The 13,587-nt window shown below is 38.2% G+C and overlaps 3 protein-coding genes across 3 annotated transcripts; 1 reads left to right on the top strand and 2 right to left on the bottom strand.

Moving 5' to 3' along the window:
* Positions 1 to 824: 824 nt before the first annotated feature.
* GCK72_025002 (uncharacterized protein) lies at positions 825 to 2,156 on the top strand (the record flags this gene model as incomplete). The annotated part of the gene is made up of 4 exons (XM_003101147.1): positions 825 to 1,078; positions 1,121 to 1,281; positions 1,692 to 1,944; positions 2,090 to 2,156. 4 exons carry the CDS (start codon positions 825 to 827, stop codon positions 2,154 to 2,156), a joined length of 735 nt encoding a protein of 244 aa, XP_003101195.1.
* Positions 2,157 to 2,467: 311 nt separating this feature from the next.
* On the bottom strand, positions 2,468 to 3,651 carry GCK72_025001 (uncharacterized protein; the record flags this gene model as incomplete). The annotated part of the gene is made up of 5 exons (XM_003101139.1): positions 2,468 to 2,587; positions 2,634 to 2,720; positions 3,228 to 3,320; positions 3,367 to 3,486; positions 3,535 to 3,651. The coding sequence occupies 5 exons, from the start codon at positions 3,649 to 3,651 to the stop codon at positions 2,468 to 2,470; spliced, it is 537 nt and encodes a 178-aa protein (XP_003101187.1).
* Positions 3,652 to 8,602: 4,951 nt separating this feature from the next.
* Positions 8,603 to 12,490, bottom strand: GCK72_025000 (uncharacterized protein; the record flags this gene model as incomplete). Its single annotated transcript, XM_053736154.1, has 13 exons — positions 8,603 to 8,861; positions 8,998 to 9,073; positions 9,122 to 9,285; positions 9,389 to 9,537; positions 9,609 to 9,743; positions 9,793 to 9,883; positions 9,934 to 10,090; positions 10,134 to 10,287; positions 10,945 to 10,966; positions 11,014 to 11,132; positions 11,184 to 11,315; positions 12,179 to 12,366; positions 12,418 to 12,490. The coding sequence occupies 13 exons, from the start codon at positions 12,488 to 12,490 to the stop codon at positions 8,603 to 8,605; spliced, it is 1,719 nt and encodes a 572-aa protein (XP_053579720.1).
* Between the last annotated feature and the right edge of the window lie 1,097 nt (positions 12,491 to 13,587).

Here is a 13,587-nt window from a genome sequence, read left to right as displayed (position 1 = left end):
TTCTTTTTTACGACACGCCTAATTGGGATACGTCGTGTTTGGTTCCATCGAATTTATGCTGGTCAGAGCAAAGCTACTGGTGAATAATTGGGATGCACGGATGACACTTGATTTGTGAAAAAGAGGAAGGGGACGGAAGACAAGATTTATATTTTGTATCTCAACATCTCAACCGGATTTGATGTATTACTCTATTCGAAAACGCCCATTTTTCGTTTTTGGCTGGAGCTGACTAGTAAAGTGCATCTTTTCCTTTTTTCTTCGTTCGAAAACAGACGCACTTTGAATATGTCGACAGTCGCTTTCAATTAAAAACGAGTTAACCCATAATGTTTTCGTTTTCCCAGAAAATATTTGTTTGTAAATCTATTTTTCTCCGCAAGAGTTACACTCCGATCTCTTCGTTGTTTTCACCATTCATTTTCTACCGCACACACTATAAACCATATCCTCCTTTACTCTCTTTTCTACCTGCCGTCCATCTTCGGTGGCCCATCTCAGTGAATGCCAATTAGTCGCGCACACTAACGAGTGACCTCATTCGGGGGATCGTTCTTCTCCTCTCGTTCTGCGTCTCTCACGTGTCTTCTCACTATTTCCTTACGTCTAACAACATTTGTTGTTTATTTAACGACGGCACAACGATAAGGTTTCTTTTTCGTGGTGCACCACCTTGTTGATGACTCTTTCTTCCAAATTCCAGCTTTTCCCTTTCAGTTTTTTAATCGATTTCATGTTCAAAGCGCATATTCTAAATTTCAATTTCCTCTTATTCACATTCAAACATTCAAAGATTCATATTCCAATTTCCGTTTTCTTTCAGAATGCGAGAGCTAATCCTTACCATGGCCTGGCTGATGATAATCAGCGCCGTGTTAGTTTTCTTAGCCTTGCGGTTTGGATTAACTGCTGGATATGGAAGATACACCAATGTTTCCCGATTTGGTTTGAACCCAAAACTCGCATGGTTCATTCAGGAGGCTCCTTCCTTCTTCATCCCTGTTTACTGCTTGTTTATTGGGACAAACTACACCGGTCATCATTTGACTCGACTTTTCCTCATTCACTATATAAACAGGTAACCATATTCAAAAAATAATGTTTTGAACATTTTTTCCAGAGTGTTTGTCTTTCCATTCCGCATTCGTTCCACAACTACTTCTCCACTCTACATTATGGCTTCTGCCGTCTTTTTCTGCACCTACAATGGATTTATGCAAGGAGTCTGGAACTCATTCTATCAAGAGGAAGAACCAGCTCTTACCGCTCGTCACTACATTGGTAAGTTAGACAGCTCATAGCATACTGGCAAACCGGACCGAAACGAGCGACGCGTTACTAGCTTCGAATTGAGTTTTATGAACTGAAAAATATACCAAGATGTAGATTTTGATGAGTTCTATGTCCGTGACTTACTACGGGCCGACTGGTTAGTCGTTGATAAGCCGTGGGCCGGGAAAAATACCAAAAAACGCAAAAGTCGTCAAAAACCCCACTCAGACCCGGGCTGCGGTACATTAACGACTAGACATCCGGCCCGTAGTAGGTCACAGACATAGAACTCGCCGAGAACTACATTTTTGTATATTTTTCTGCTCAAAATTATGCGTTTTAAGCGAGGTACGCATCGGCCCGGTTTGCAAGTATGGTTAATAGTAGCCAAAAAGTCATCAATTTTCCACTCATTGCAGGATCCGCCCTCTACTTCTACGGAATGTACATCAATCACAAAGCCGACAAGATTTTGTTCAACCTGAGAGCCCCTGGAGAGACTGGATACAAAATCCCCACTGGATGGTTGTATGAGCATATCTCCTGCCCGAACTACTTCGGTGAAATTGTTGAATGGACCGGATACGCTATCATCGCCTGGAACCTTCCAGCTCTTGCTTTCGCGATCTTCACCGCCTCCAATATCGGACCGAGAGCTCTTAGCCATCATGCGTGAGTTTTGAAATTCAAAAATAGGAATTTTTCCAAGTGCTTTTCTCACGTTGTCAAGACAAAAAAGTCGAAAACATGTGCCTACACACGTAGGGAGCTTTAAACTAGAATATATTTTATGAGACTAGAATATTTTTATTTTCAGATGGTACAAAGAGAAGTTCCCGGAGTATCCACCACACCGCAAGGCATTGATCCCATTCCTCTTGTAAACTCTGCTGCTCTCGTCGTAATCATCAAAACTCTCAATCATTCCGTTTTATTGATTTTCACTCCTAATCCTGCTATTCACCTGATCATGTCAATCCCGATCTATTTTTCCTGTACTCCCATTCTGTGACTTTTCTTTCTCAAAACTTTTTGATTTCTAAGACACTCTAGTCAACAAACAAACAATGATATTTTATTCGTATTCATATTCAAGACACTCTAGTCAACAAACAAACAATGATATTTTATTCGATATCAATATATAATCTCAACAATCAATCAATAATGAAAACTCAGTTATAATTCATTTATCTTATTGGGAAATGTCGTTCAAGTACTGCTCCCTGATTGGTTGCTTGTCCCCGTCGGCGCTGCGATTGAAGGCAGTCCACTTCGGGTTGTTGCGGAACAAGCGAAGAGCAACGACGTCTTCCTTAAACAATGAAATTAGTCTATTAATGCGCTGATTTTAAAAATACCGAGCGATCCGTAGTGAACCGGTGGTAGATTCCGGCAGGAAGGAATACAAAATCTCCGCGGCGGACTGGGATGCGGATCCATTGCTCCTGGAAAATCGGTTATAGATTTCGTACATTAAATTGCTGGAATGAACTTCCTGAACATGTTTTCCCCGTTAAAATTTCTTCCCGGTGTTTTAAATCTAATATTGCCAAACTAAATCTTACTAAATATCTTACCCTCAATACCCATACGATCTAATTCTGAGCACCCGGTAGTGATGGAGCTATTCACAGGGTAGCTGAAATTGCAGGAAACTATTTTTATATTTACAAAGTAGTTTTTTGCTTTCTTTTCTGCTACCTAATTAATAGGCCCAGAACTATAACTAATCTTACTAAATATATTACCCTCAATGCCCATACCGTCTAATTCTGTGACCCGGTCTAATTAACTTCTCATCTGAATGTAACGTGTCACTGACTTGTTCCTTCGTTTTCAAAAAAATAAAAAATAAAATAAAATGCATAACAGCGATTGAATACATTTTTTATAAAAAATATTTCGTGATGAAATAAGTTCAGACTTAACACTAAAATTGAAAAACCACTTACGTCTTTAGCTCTCACATCGAAATATCCGACTCCTTGCTTGATGATACGGAGCTCAGCATCGTCGTGGAGATGCTCTTCGAAGAAGATGTTCAGCTGAAAATTTCAATAAAGAAATATGTTATGGCTCAAAAGCGAATACCTTTTCATCGAAGTTTGGCATTGTGGCACGACAGATGTGAACCTCATCATGGAAATTCATGTCGTACTTCTTGATGAGACGATCCAAATCTTCTTGAACATTGGCGTCATCGAAGTTTACCTGAATTAACATTGAAAATTACCCTTTTTCCAAAAATGATTAAAATACCTTCGTGCATTTGACACCGATTCTTCTCAAATCTTCTTCAGTCGCTTTTTTGTCCGGGATGAATTTGCACTCATCTTGGCAATTCTCCTTGGTGGCTTCAGTCATGTAGTACGCCATTTCTGAAACAAAACAACTATTGGTTCGTTGAACGAAAAGAAAGATGAAAATCAATAAAAATGCGTACACACTGAAGGTTAGGGGCAATGGTCAGCGCGATAAGAAATAGTGTGTCTTATCTCACAACTAGACTGTACAGCGGTTTCTTGGTAGAACATGTAACAAATGTTGTTGAAAATAGATTTTCTCTTTTTCTAAAGATGCAGAAAGAAATAGACCAAAATATCAAGACTAAGAGTCTTTGTTGGGTGCAAATTGCAACAAAAAATAGAAAAAAACAAACGTCACCTGCCGTGTCACTATTGATTCTGTGGCCAGGTCAGTAGACGTTTTTTTGTGTTGCGTTGTACAATGTTTTTTTCTTTGCTGAACTGATGTTTACAGTGATTATTCAGTTTTTCATGCTAGTAACATATTAATGTTTTTCCCAAAATGTGAACCATTAAGTAATATCAATCTTTAAACATAAAAAAGTTTCTGAGGACAAAAAGGATAGACCAATTAATAACACACAACTATGAGATCAAAGTTGAGTAATGAAACTCAAACCGCCAAGAAAATGTATCATGAATTATCTTGGGTTTTTAAATTGTGAACTCGCGGGTGCATGCATTATATTTTTAAGAGAGAAGATTTCTTCATGTTGAAATTTTAGGCGACGATTTTCTGACACAATAATCATCCTACCATCTTACAGCACAGAACAATAATTCCAGAGGCCTTAAACTTAAAAGTTCAGAATGCTTTCCCCTCTCACAGCAACTATTTTTATTTCTCCTTCCAAAATCACTTGAGTAATCGTCAACTCCTTGATTTATTTGTTTTTTTTTCTCCACTAATTATTGGTAATGCCATTATTAACGACTTTCCGAACTGAGAATAAGAATACATTTTCGAAAACATGTATCAATAACGTGTCAAATTGGAATATGAGTGTGACGCGGTCACCTCCAGGGTTCTGCCGTCTCTTCTCTCTTTCGGGTTGGATGTGGGCAGAACGTAGAATGCGTTATAAATTGTCACTGATTTGAGCCCGGACGACAAGGAATAAAATGTGAAAATGTGACTGAAAACTCGGTTATAGTTATCGTTTATAGAACTGAAAACTTGGTTGTTGTTGTCTGTTATAGGGTCTCCGTGTGTGTGAACATTATTTCTGACGATATTTTGGACTCCTTCTCAGGCCTTCAGGTTTTCAAGTTCAGGACTCATCGTAAACTCGCCCTCCGATTCTGGAGTCCTCGTTGGCACCGATTCTGAACTCTTCCTGGACTCCTCTACGGTGTGTTGATTCCTAGCGGTTTCCTCCTCCGATTCTCAGCTCCAGATAAAACTCCTTTTCAACTTCTCGGCATCTCGTTGGACTCCTCCTCTAAGTCTTGTCTCATCGTGACCTTGCCCTCCGATTCTGGGCTCCTCGTGGATTTCTTCTCCAGTTCTGGGCTCTTTTAGGACTCTTCCTCAAGTTCTGGGCGGTAGTTTTTATTCAGCTGTTTATTAATGAAAAAAAAATCTTCCGTTTTAGTCACAAGCATTCCTTGTTGCCTGCACATCATTATTTAAATCCAGTCAACTAAATCTCTGGCGTTTTCAGCGGGATTGTAGATTTCCAGACCTAAAACGGAAGATTTCCACAATTTTCAAATTTTTGAGAAAACTGAAACAAAATGCTTTATTTGTATACTCACTTATCATGTTATGATTTGGAAGCAATGTCGTCAATCATGCGCGGTACGGACTATTTTTTAGTTTCGAAGAAATGAATTTTTGTGGTTCGCTAGTACCAACAACAAGGAATGGCAGTATTCTGGAGCGAAGGATCATTCCAACTCCAAGATGATCACAGATAATGTTTTTCTAGAACAACCGTTTGTGTCTTGTGATGAAGCAATGACGTTGTTTCTGAAAAAGTGATATTGCCTACGGGATGAAATAAAGTAATAAAACAAAAAAGTAGTAAAATGACCTGAACTCCTGTCTCAATGTTGTGCTCGTGTAGATTCTTCCAACACACGGGAAAATAATGATTGGTGCCTTGTTGAACTCCAGGCAGGATGAATCAGGAAATATGTACGAGTTCCACTCGATGTTTATAAGACTGGTTAAGATGGATAATTTGTCGATTCCGGTAGTCAATTTTGTCGATTCCAATAATCTATTTAGCAATTTTCCGACACTTTTTACGGTGCAGTACGACCGTTCAAATCCAGAAAGCACACTGTAAAAAGATTACATCTTCTATTTTCAAGGATTCACAAAATCTCACCAAAGTTATCGTTCCCGTCTCCATCCGTATTCTGTGAACAAGGTTTTCGACATGAACTACGTAGCCTCTGCTCGCATCAAAACATAGATTGTGCTGCTCATCAAGTTTCTGCGTGAGATGTGGAAATAGTTCGAGCAAACAGACCTGCAAAAGTGTTTTTTATGAAATTTAAGCTGATTGTAGGAAATTGCAAACCTTTTTTATTTCAGTGCCTATTGGCCAGGCATCGTTCCTCTTGTTGTTTCTTTTTACTTCTGATCGTGCCACCAGACAACAAAGAAGGGTAGAAGGTCCCGAGGCCGTGCAATGGGGTATTGGTGCAATCGATGGTCCGAACGACGGTGTTTTTTTCTCTGTGTCTCCTCCACGGTCGTACTATTTCACGGTAGGTCCTCAACCTCTTCGAAAAATAAACTGATGTCAAAAGCAGTCAACATCTTCTTCGCAACATTCAGAAGATAACCGCAGTTTTTCGTTGTTTTGCATTCGAAATTCTTCCGAATTCACAACCACAAGATCTTCTATACGCTTGAAAAACTGACATACGATGCACACAAACTGTTTTTGTGTATCTTTCAAAACTTGCATTGGTTTAGAAAAATGTACGTTTCCTCCGACAATTGTCACTTCTTTTCACTTGTCAATTTCTTCGGTGATTCTTCTTTAAAACCAGACGTCATCCGACTAGTCTACCTTTCCGGCGTTTTCTACGGAATGCGTTTGACGATTGATTTTTGACCTGATAAAATGTAGAGTGTGTCCACAGTGCCAGTTGAGTTGCACTTCCTGACAAGTTTCTGCAAACGCTGATCCCAGTGAATTGTCTTCAACAAGTTTTCATTACTGTTTTTTCATTATTCTACAGCAAGCACCCGAAAACATTTCTTCCAAAAAAGGAATGTGAGATAAAATAGAAAATGTGTTTTTTAAATAAAGAAAAAAACTTTCTTTCCGCAGTGAAATTTTCACTCCATTCGAGTAGAATTTTTTGGAGAAAAAATCTAGTGAAGAATTTGAGAAAATAACATGTTTCTACGCTGAAAAACACCTGATTCTGATATTAGCTGAGAAAAAATAGTGTCGATTTACGGTAAACAACTAGCACTGTGAAATGTCGGAGTGTCGTAGCACGCCTGTCTTCTCTTCTCCCCTCGGTTTGGTAAAAGGCAGAACGGAAAATGAGTTATTGAGACACATGGCGATTTAGAGATAAAAGGTTTATTCGGAAATTTTTGAATGGAATCTGAGAAATTGTCAAAAATGAATCAGTTTGGCATAAGTTTCAACTTGGACTGGGAAAAATGAGCGGTGCTATGAAAAATGTGAAAATATGACTAGGCCACTACTGGAAAGCATCACTAGATCGGAACGATTAGATTTGATTGATCTTTTTCTTCTCTTTGTTTTGCTTTTTTCCATCATTTAACTTATTTCTGAGCTTGTGTGTTTCCTAGAGATTCGGTTTTGAAATCAACGACAACATATTTCCTTCTTTTATGATTTCAGCCTGTCTGGTGTTTCTGTTAAAACCAATCTCAAAACACTTTGTCGGCGCTTTATTACACTACTGAAATATCTTCTTGTGAATTGCAACAATTTTTCTGACGACATTCTGGACTCCTTCTCAGGGCTTCTAACGTACTTCTCTTGCACTACTCGTGTTCTCGTTTCATCAGTCAGTGAGTTCGTTTGAAAATCAGTTTATTAATGAAAAAATGGGAAACATTTCGAAGGAAAAACTGCAAAAAAGAGCGGTGGAGGTTGTTTACAGGCACTCCATGTTCCCGGCACAACACTCATCGAGTCTAGTCGATTGAATCAATGAAGGATTTGCAGCTGGTTAAATTTGAAATGGAAGATTTTCACAATTTTTTATTTTTTTGAGTGTATATTAAACAAAATGCTGTATTTGTTAATGCTCACTGATCGTGTTACGACTAAGGAATGCCAACTTGCTTCTGGCGGTACAAATGTATACTAGACGTCTTGTTTGTTTCGAAAAATTGGATTTGTGTGATTCGCCAGGACAAGAAGTCTCCACCGAACTCCCAGATGATTCCTGATTAGGTCTTTTCGGAACTATTGTTTGTGCATTGTGATAAAGCAATGAATTTGTTTCTGAAAAGTGATACTGCCTACGGGATGAAATAAAGTATCAGAACAACAAAGAAAAAAAGGACCTGAACTCCTGTTTCCATGTTGTGCTCGTGTAGATTTTTTCAACACACGGAAAAATAATGTTCGGTGCTTTGAACAGTCTTGATGAGAAAATATGTATAAACTCCAATCGATGTTTATTGGAATAGTGAAAATGGAAAACTTCGCAAATTCCTGGAAATGACTTTCAAGATCATCTCTCTAACCTCATAAGTCAAAGAATGCCGAATGTTCTAAAATGAACAAATAAAGACAGTTAATGTGGTGATTTTATGCAACGCGACAGGAAGAACGGTTGAGTTGTGTGTGGTTTTAAAAACTGAAAATGCTATGTTCGTCCATAAGGAACATTTCTCAAAAATCGCTTTTTTCAGAATCAACGGTACGGTCGAAATGTTATTTGAAAGCTTTTGAATAGATGGTTCATCATTTTTGCATTATTCACAGAGAATATAAACACTGAAAAAGTTACGATTTAAAATGAAAAAAATAGCGACAAAGATAGGTAACAAAATAGTCGAAAGAGGACTAAGAGAAGAAAATAAAACGGAACTGTTCGCAGTCTTCGTAGAAGCGGCCGCCGTGTAGATAGTCCACTGAAGAAATACTTGGTGCAGTATATACTGGATACGGGAGAACATATGACTCAATTGTTGGACAGGAGAAATATTTCCATTTCCGTACAATTGACCAACAATGCCAATTGAGTTCCGAAATTATATCCACATCAATTTTTTTCTTCAATGCGTGCACAATGACGGAAAGATTTGCGGCGGCATAGATATTGCTGCAATTTCATTATTATTTATTGCATTATTTCTTTGGAGACGGATTTCACACCGTTGGAGGTGCACAGGAAAATAAGAAGATGCCAACCAGGCTGGTATATATATATGCGCTTCCCTTATCAGTGAAGCACTTACTCCATCTCATCATCGATTGTTCCTATCAACTTTTCGGATGTTTCGTTGAGCCGAGCCATTTTACTCTCCAATATATCTGTAAAAATAAAAGAGATTCTCAAATACAATGGTTAAAAGTAATTACGTCTCTCAGTTATATTTGCAAAGTCGAGTTTTATTCTTCCAAGAATAATATTAAATCCGTTCACATTTCTCTTGAGAGAACAGTATTTTCCGTTCCCTGTCTCTTCAAAGTACAATTCGTACTTTTCATCCTCAGAACGTATCACAGCCATTTCATAGTCGTACCTAAAATAATACATTTGCCAAAGATATCAACTCGCCTGGTGGTTCTAATGGACCTACTCACAGACTTGTCTATTATTTTGGTCATGATAAAATAAACACTGACTTGGGTACTCCTGTCACCAATAACATTGGGTGTGAGAGATCAGCTACAATTTTCATAACATCTCCAACGTATCCAGATGATTTTTTGGACATGATTTTTTTGATTTCACTTGAAAGAATTCCATGATATACTGCCGGCCAAGCAGAGTTCTGCAAAAACATTTTGAACTTGAAACTTTTCAACATGTGATATTATTACAAGATAGTTTAGAAAAACGTACGAGCGATTTGTTGAGGTAGTCTGATGTGTGTGTAGAAATTCGATGAACAGAACCAAGAATCCTCCTACTGTATTCCTCGACGGATTCTGCATGTCCATTAAAAACTACTTCTGCGCAGATTGTGGCCAAGTAGGTCTGAAAGTGGTAATGAAAAGATCTAACAAATGAAAATTCAACTTGCCACATCGATCAGTTCACTGATCAGCTTCAACGCAAACTTCTCAACAAGGACATTATTGAAGTTTGCAACCTCGATCAATGCACGCAGAAGGCAGCTGAAAATGAAATAGTAACTTGGAAAAAATTCGAAAACAGCATAGCTTACTCATCTACACCGGTTTCCTTTATTGATCCACGTTCTCTTATTTCTTGAAAGAAAACTTCCATAGCATCGCTATAGTTGCGGAAGTACATGTCGAATACTTTGAGATCTTCATTTAACAATTTTTTGTCCAACAGCTGATCATGTATTGTTTTGAATTCTACAAAATAGCATTGCGTTACGTTACATTTCAATATAACTACCAGAAATGAAGAGGGATGGGTCTGGGAGAAGAGTTTCACCCACGTTTAACCGAAGAAGAACCTCCAAGAGGTAGGCACGATGTTTTACCAAATCTTCACCATCTTTCTGTGTCACTGGTTTTCTGCAGTTTCTTACCACGCAATAATCGAGGAACTGAACAGTTTTTTTAAAACAATAATAATTGTACTTTACGGTTTCTCCCATGGAATGAGTTATTTGTAGATTTATTGATGATTAACGATAGCGGATTTAGGATGACGGGTCGCGCATTCGGAAAATATGTAGGTTACAGTCAGGAAGGGCTAGTTGTATTATTGCATTCCGAAGGACTGAAAATCATTGAAGCCCTACGGCTTGTCATGGGCCGCCGCGTTTGGAAGCTTCTTACTAAAGTTATTTTGAAAGAGCGTTCTGTGAAATAAACAATAGATACTAGCAGAGCATTTTTCTTACAACTGCGCTCCGCCGCAAACGAGAAAGTATCGGCGAGATATGCAGAGTTTTTTATCTGGCGCAAACAGATTTTCACCATTTTTGATCTATATTCAGAAGTTGTTATAATCTTTCGGCACATTTCCAAGAGAAAATTAAGAAAATTAGATCAAAAATGTTGAAAACCTGTTTTGCGCCAGAGAAAAACTCTGCGTCTCTCGCTGATACTCTTGTTTGCGGTGGGGCGCAGTTGTAAAAAGTTGTGAGCTGTTAATAATAATTATTTGAAATTTTTTCATAACTTTTCAGTAATCAATTTCAAAAAAAAATCAAATAAAATATACTACAGTTCATTCAAGCCAGTACCCAAGTTCATACCTCGAGAATTGAAGCTGGAGCACTGAAATGTGGATTTCATGAGACAACTCATTCAAAACAATTACTTACTAGTCGCTAAGAATACAATTTTGTTTGAAGGTTTTGATGAAAACTTCACTTTTTTGGTATACAGGATCCAAAACCATTTCCGTGACATTCATCATTCTTCGCAGAGGCAATTCAATTTTCTGAAATGTGTGATTTTAAGAGGTTTAAAGTTTTGAAGTAGTCGGACTTACTTCTACATAGTCGCTCTTCTGAATCTGACTAATTATGCTGTTGGAAAAAACTATATTCTCATCAAGATAATGGAATATTTGATTTTTCCGTTTGATAAACTCCGTAAGAGCAACATACTCCGGAGTAGCTGGCTGCAAGATTTTTTGTCAAAACATTTTATACAATGGATACCCTGGGAGTTTTCAAAAATTCGAAACGGAGCGAAACCGTTTGAGATTGATTGATAAAACTTGTTCCTCTTACAGATTGCCTCTTAATCTGTTTACATGTTTCTCTCCCATTTTTCTACATTTCTTCCCCTGTTTTTTGACAGTTTTTTTACATGCGTGTGTCGTAGAATGCAAAAAAAGAAAAGACACGCCAAACTCCGAGGGTTCAACGGATTGAGAGTACAACGGTTTTTAGGGTATGACTCAAAGGGTATTTTACTTAAAAGGTATCTTTAAGTTGCTCATATAGTAAAACAAAATATCATGGTGACCACCCTTCGGTAAAAATCTGAAAATCTGGAATATAAATCGTATGTTTTAACTGCAAAGTCCACTGGTTTGGTTACTGCTCACAGAAGCAAGTTGGAGCACCAGGATCAAAGAAAGTTCCAGATTGTTTTTCAAATTTGTACTGACTTCTAGAATAAGATGAATGGTAAGCGTCACATTATGGTCCAGATAGGTTTTAAACAAGTTTCTTATTATTCGTTTTTGATCTTTTAGCTCTAGACTGATACCATGATACTTCAACCCTTTGAGTCAACAATCTGTTGTACCCTATGAGCAACTAACTTGTTGTGCCCTAAAAATAAAGTACCTTTTGAAACATGGTACCCTAAGAGTCGTTGTACTCTCAATCCGTCCAACCCTCGGAGTATGGACCGAGAATATCGATGATGAGTTAATGCCTCTTTGAGCACAATGTCCCCTCTCTCAATGTCCCAATGTGGGGTTTTCACCACATTTTTCAACTAATATTATTTTTAAAAATTGCATTTGCCTACCTTTGGATTAGGATTTTTAAATACCATTGCAGCGATTGGAATACCGGTTTTCATTAGAAGCGTAAGGCGCGGTCCAAGCGTATGTAATGCAAAGAGACCGTCGGCACTCGCCGAGCTTGCGATTGACAGTGCCGATACAAAAGCGTCAATGTCCTTGTTCAAATAGATTAAGTCTTTTCTTGAAACTTCTGAATAAGTCGAAATTGTGATCAGATATGAACAGCAATGCTTATAAATACCTGTTCCATTGGAATTTGTCAATGAAATACCAAAAAGCAAGCTGGATAGTAGCACCAGATGGCGTGTCCGCATTTTTGGTGATACCTGAAAAGTTTTTGGTAATTCATTTTTTTAGCAAAGGACCGTGGGAAGAAAAATAAAATGACTGCCGGAGAAACGAGGAGGGGGGGGGGAGTTTCTAAGAAACCAAGTTGATGGGAAAACAAAAAGCTTGTGCACAAAATCTAGCTTGACTCGTTTACAGATAATGTGCTCGAAAATTTTAGAAAACGAAAATAGGACGGTAGCTGTTAGGGTAACTAGCATTATCTTTTTTCAGAACAGGAGTGACTACTATCTTTTTCTATGAAAATAGCAAAAATAAAAGAGGACCTTAAGAATATTGAACGTTGCCGAAGTAACCAAATCACGCCTCATTTTATGGAATTCAAGTTGAATTTCTGGAGAATGTAGAGTCTCAAAACACTGGTGGATACAGGAAGAGGAAAAGGCACATATCAATAAGTTGAGACACCCAAGATTTAACGTTCATAACATCGAAAACTGGCTCAGGAAAAGCATCACGTCCTCTAGTAGACCAAAGAGTACTATCATTTCCACTTTACCAGAAAGTGAAATTCAATCTGTCCTTAAAAAAACAAGAAACCAGAAAATCGACCCTCTCGATGGAAACTGTTACGGTGCTGGGTGAGGTGACTTTATCCAAATCTGCCAGGCAGCTACTCAGCAAGGAACCAAAATTTGTTTCCACCAAAAAGTTTATAGAGAATGACTTCAGGCGTATAACTATGGGCTATGTATTTTCAGTCACAGCTTCGAAGATGAAAGCCTTTGCATCAACACAAAATGGAGCAGTCTGGAATAGATTCTCACTGATCCCTTTCCCACCGGGACTTTTTTTGTACCCCCCCCCCCCTTTCAATACCGACAGACGGAAAGATATCGGCGGAGTTTCAGATATTAGTCAAAAAGTTGGAGACGGCGAGAACCTTATTGTTGGGAACAATATTACTTATGAAATGAAGTCTTCACTCGCCTTGCTTGAGAAAAACGGAGAGATTCATATCACGGTGTCAGATAAAGGAAAAGAGTTCGTAGTGTGTACGAAGTATTTCTACAGAGAATCTGTACTTCGACATCTTAATGATGAAAAAAACTGTCAGATGTGG

Source organism: Caenorhabditis remanei, chromosome X (genome assembly GCF_010183535.1).
Source record: "Caenorhabditis remanei strain PX506 chromosome X, whole genome shotgun sequence".
NCBI classification, from domain to species: Eukaryota; Metazoa; Nematoda; class Chromadorea; order Rhabditida; family Rhabditidae; genus Caenorhabditis; species Caenorhabditis remanei.
This window is presented reverse-complemented; position numbering and strand designations above follow the sequence as displayed.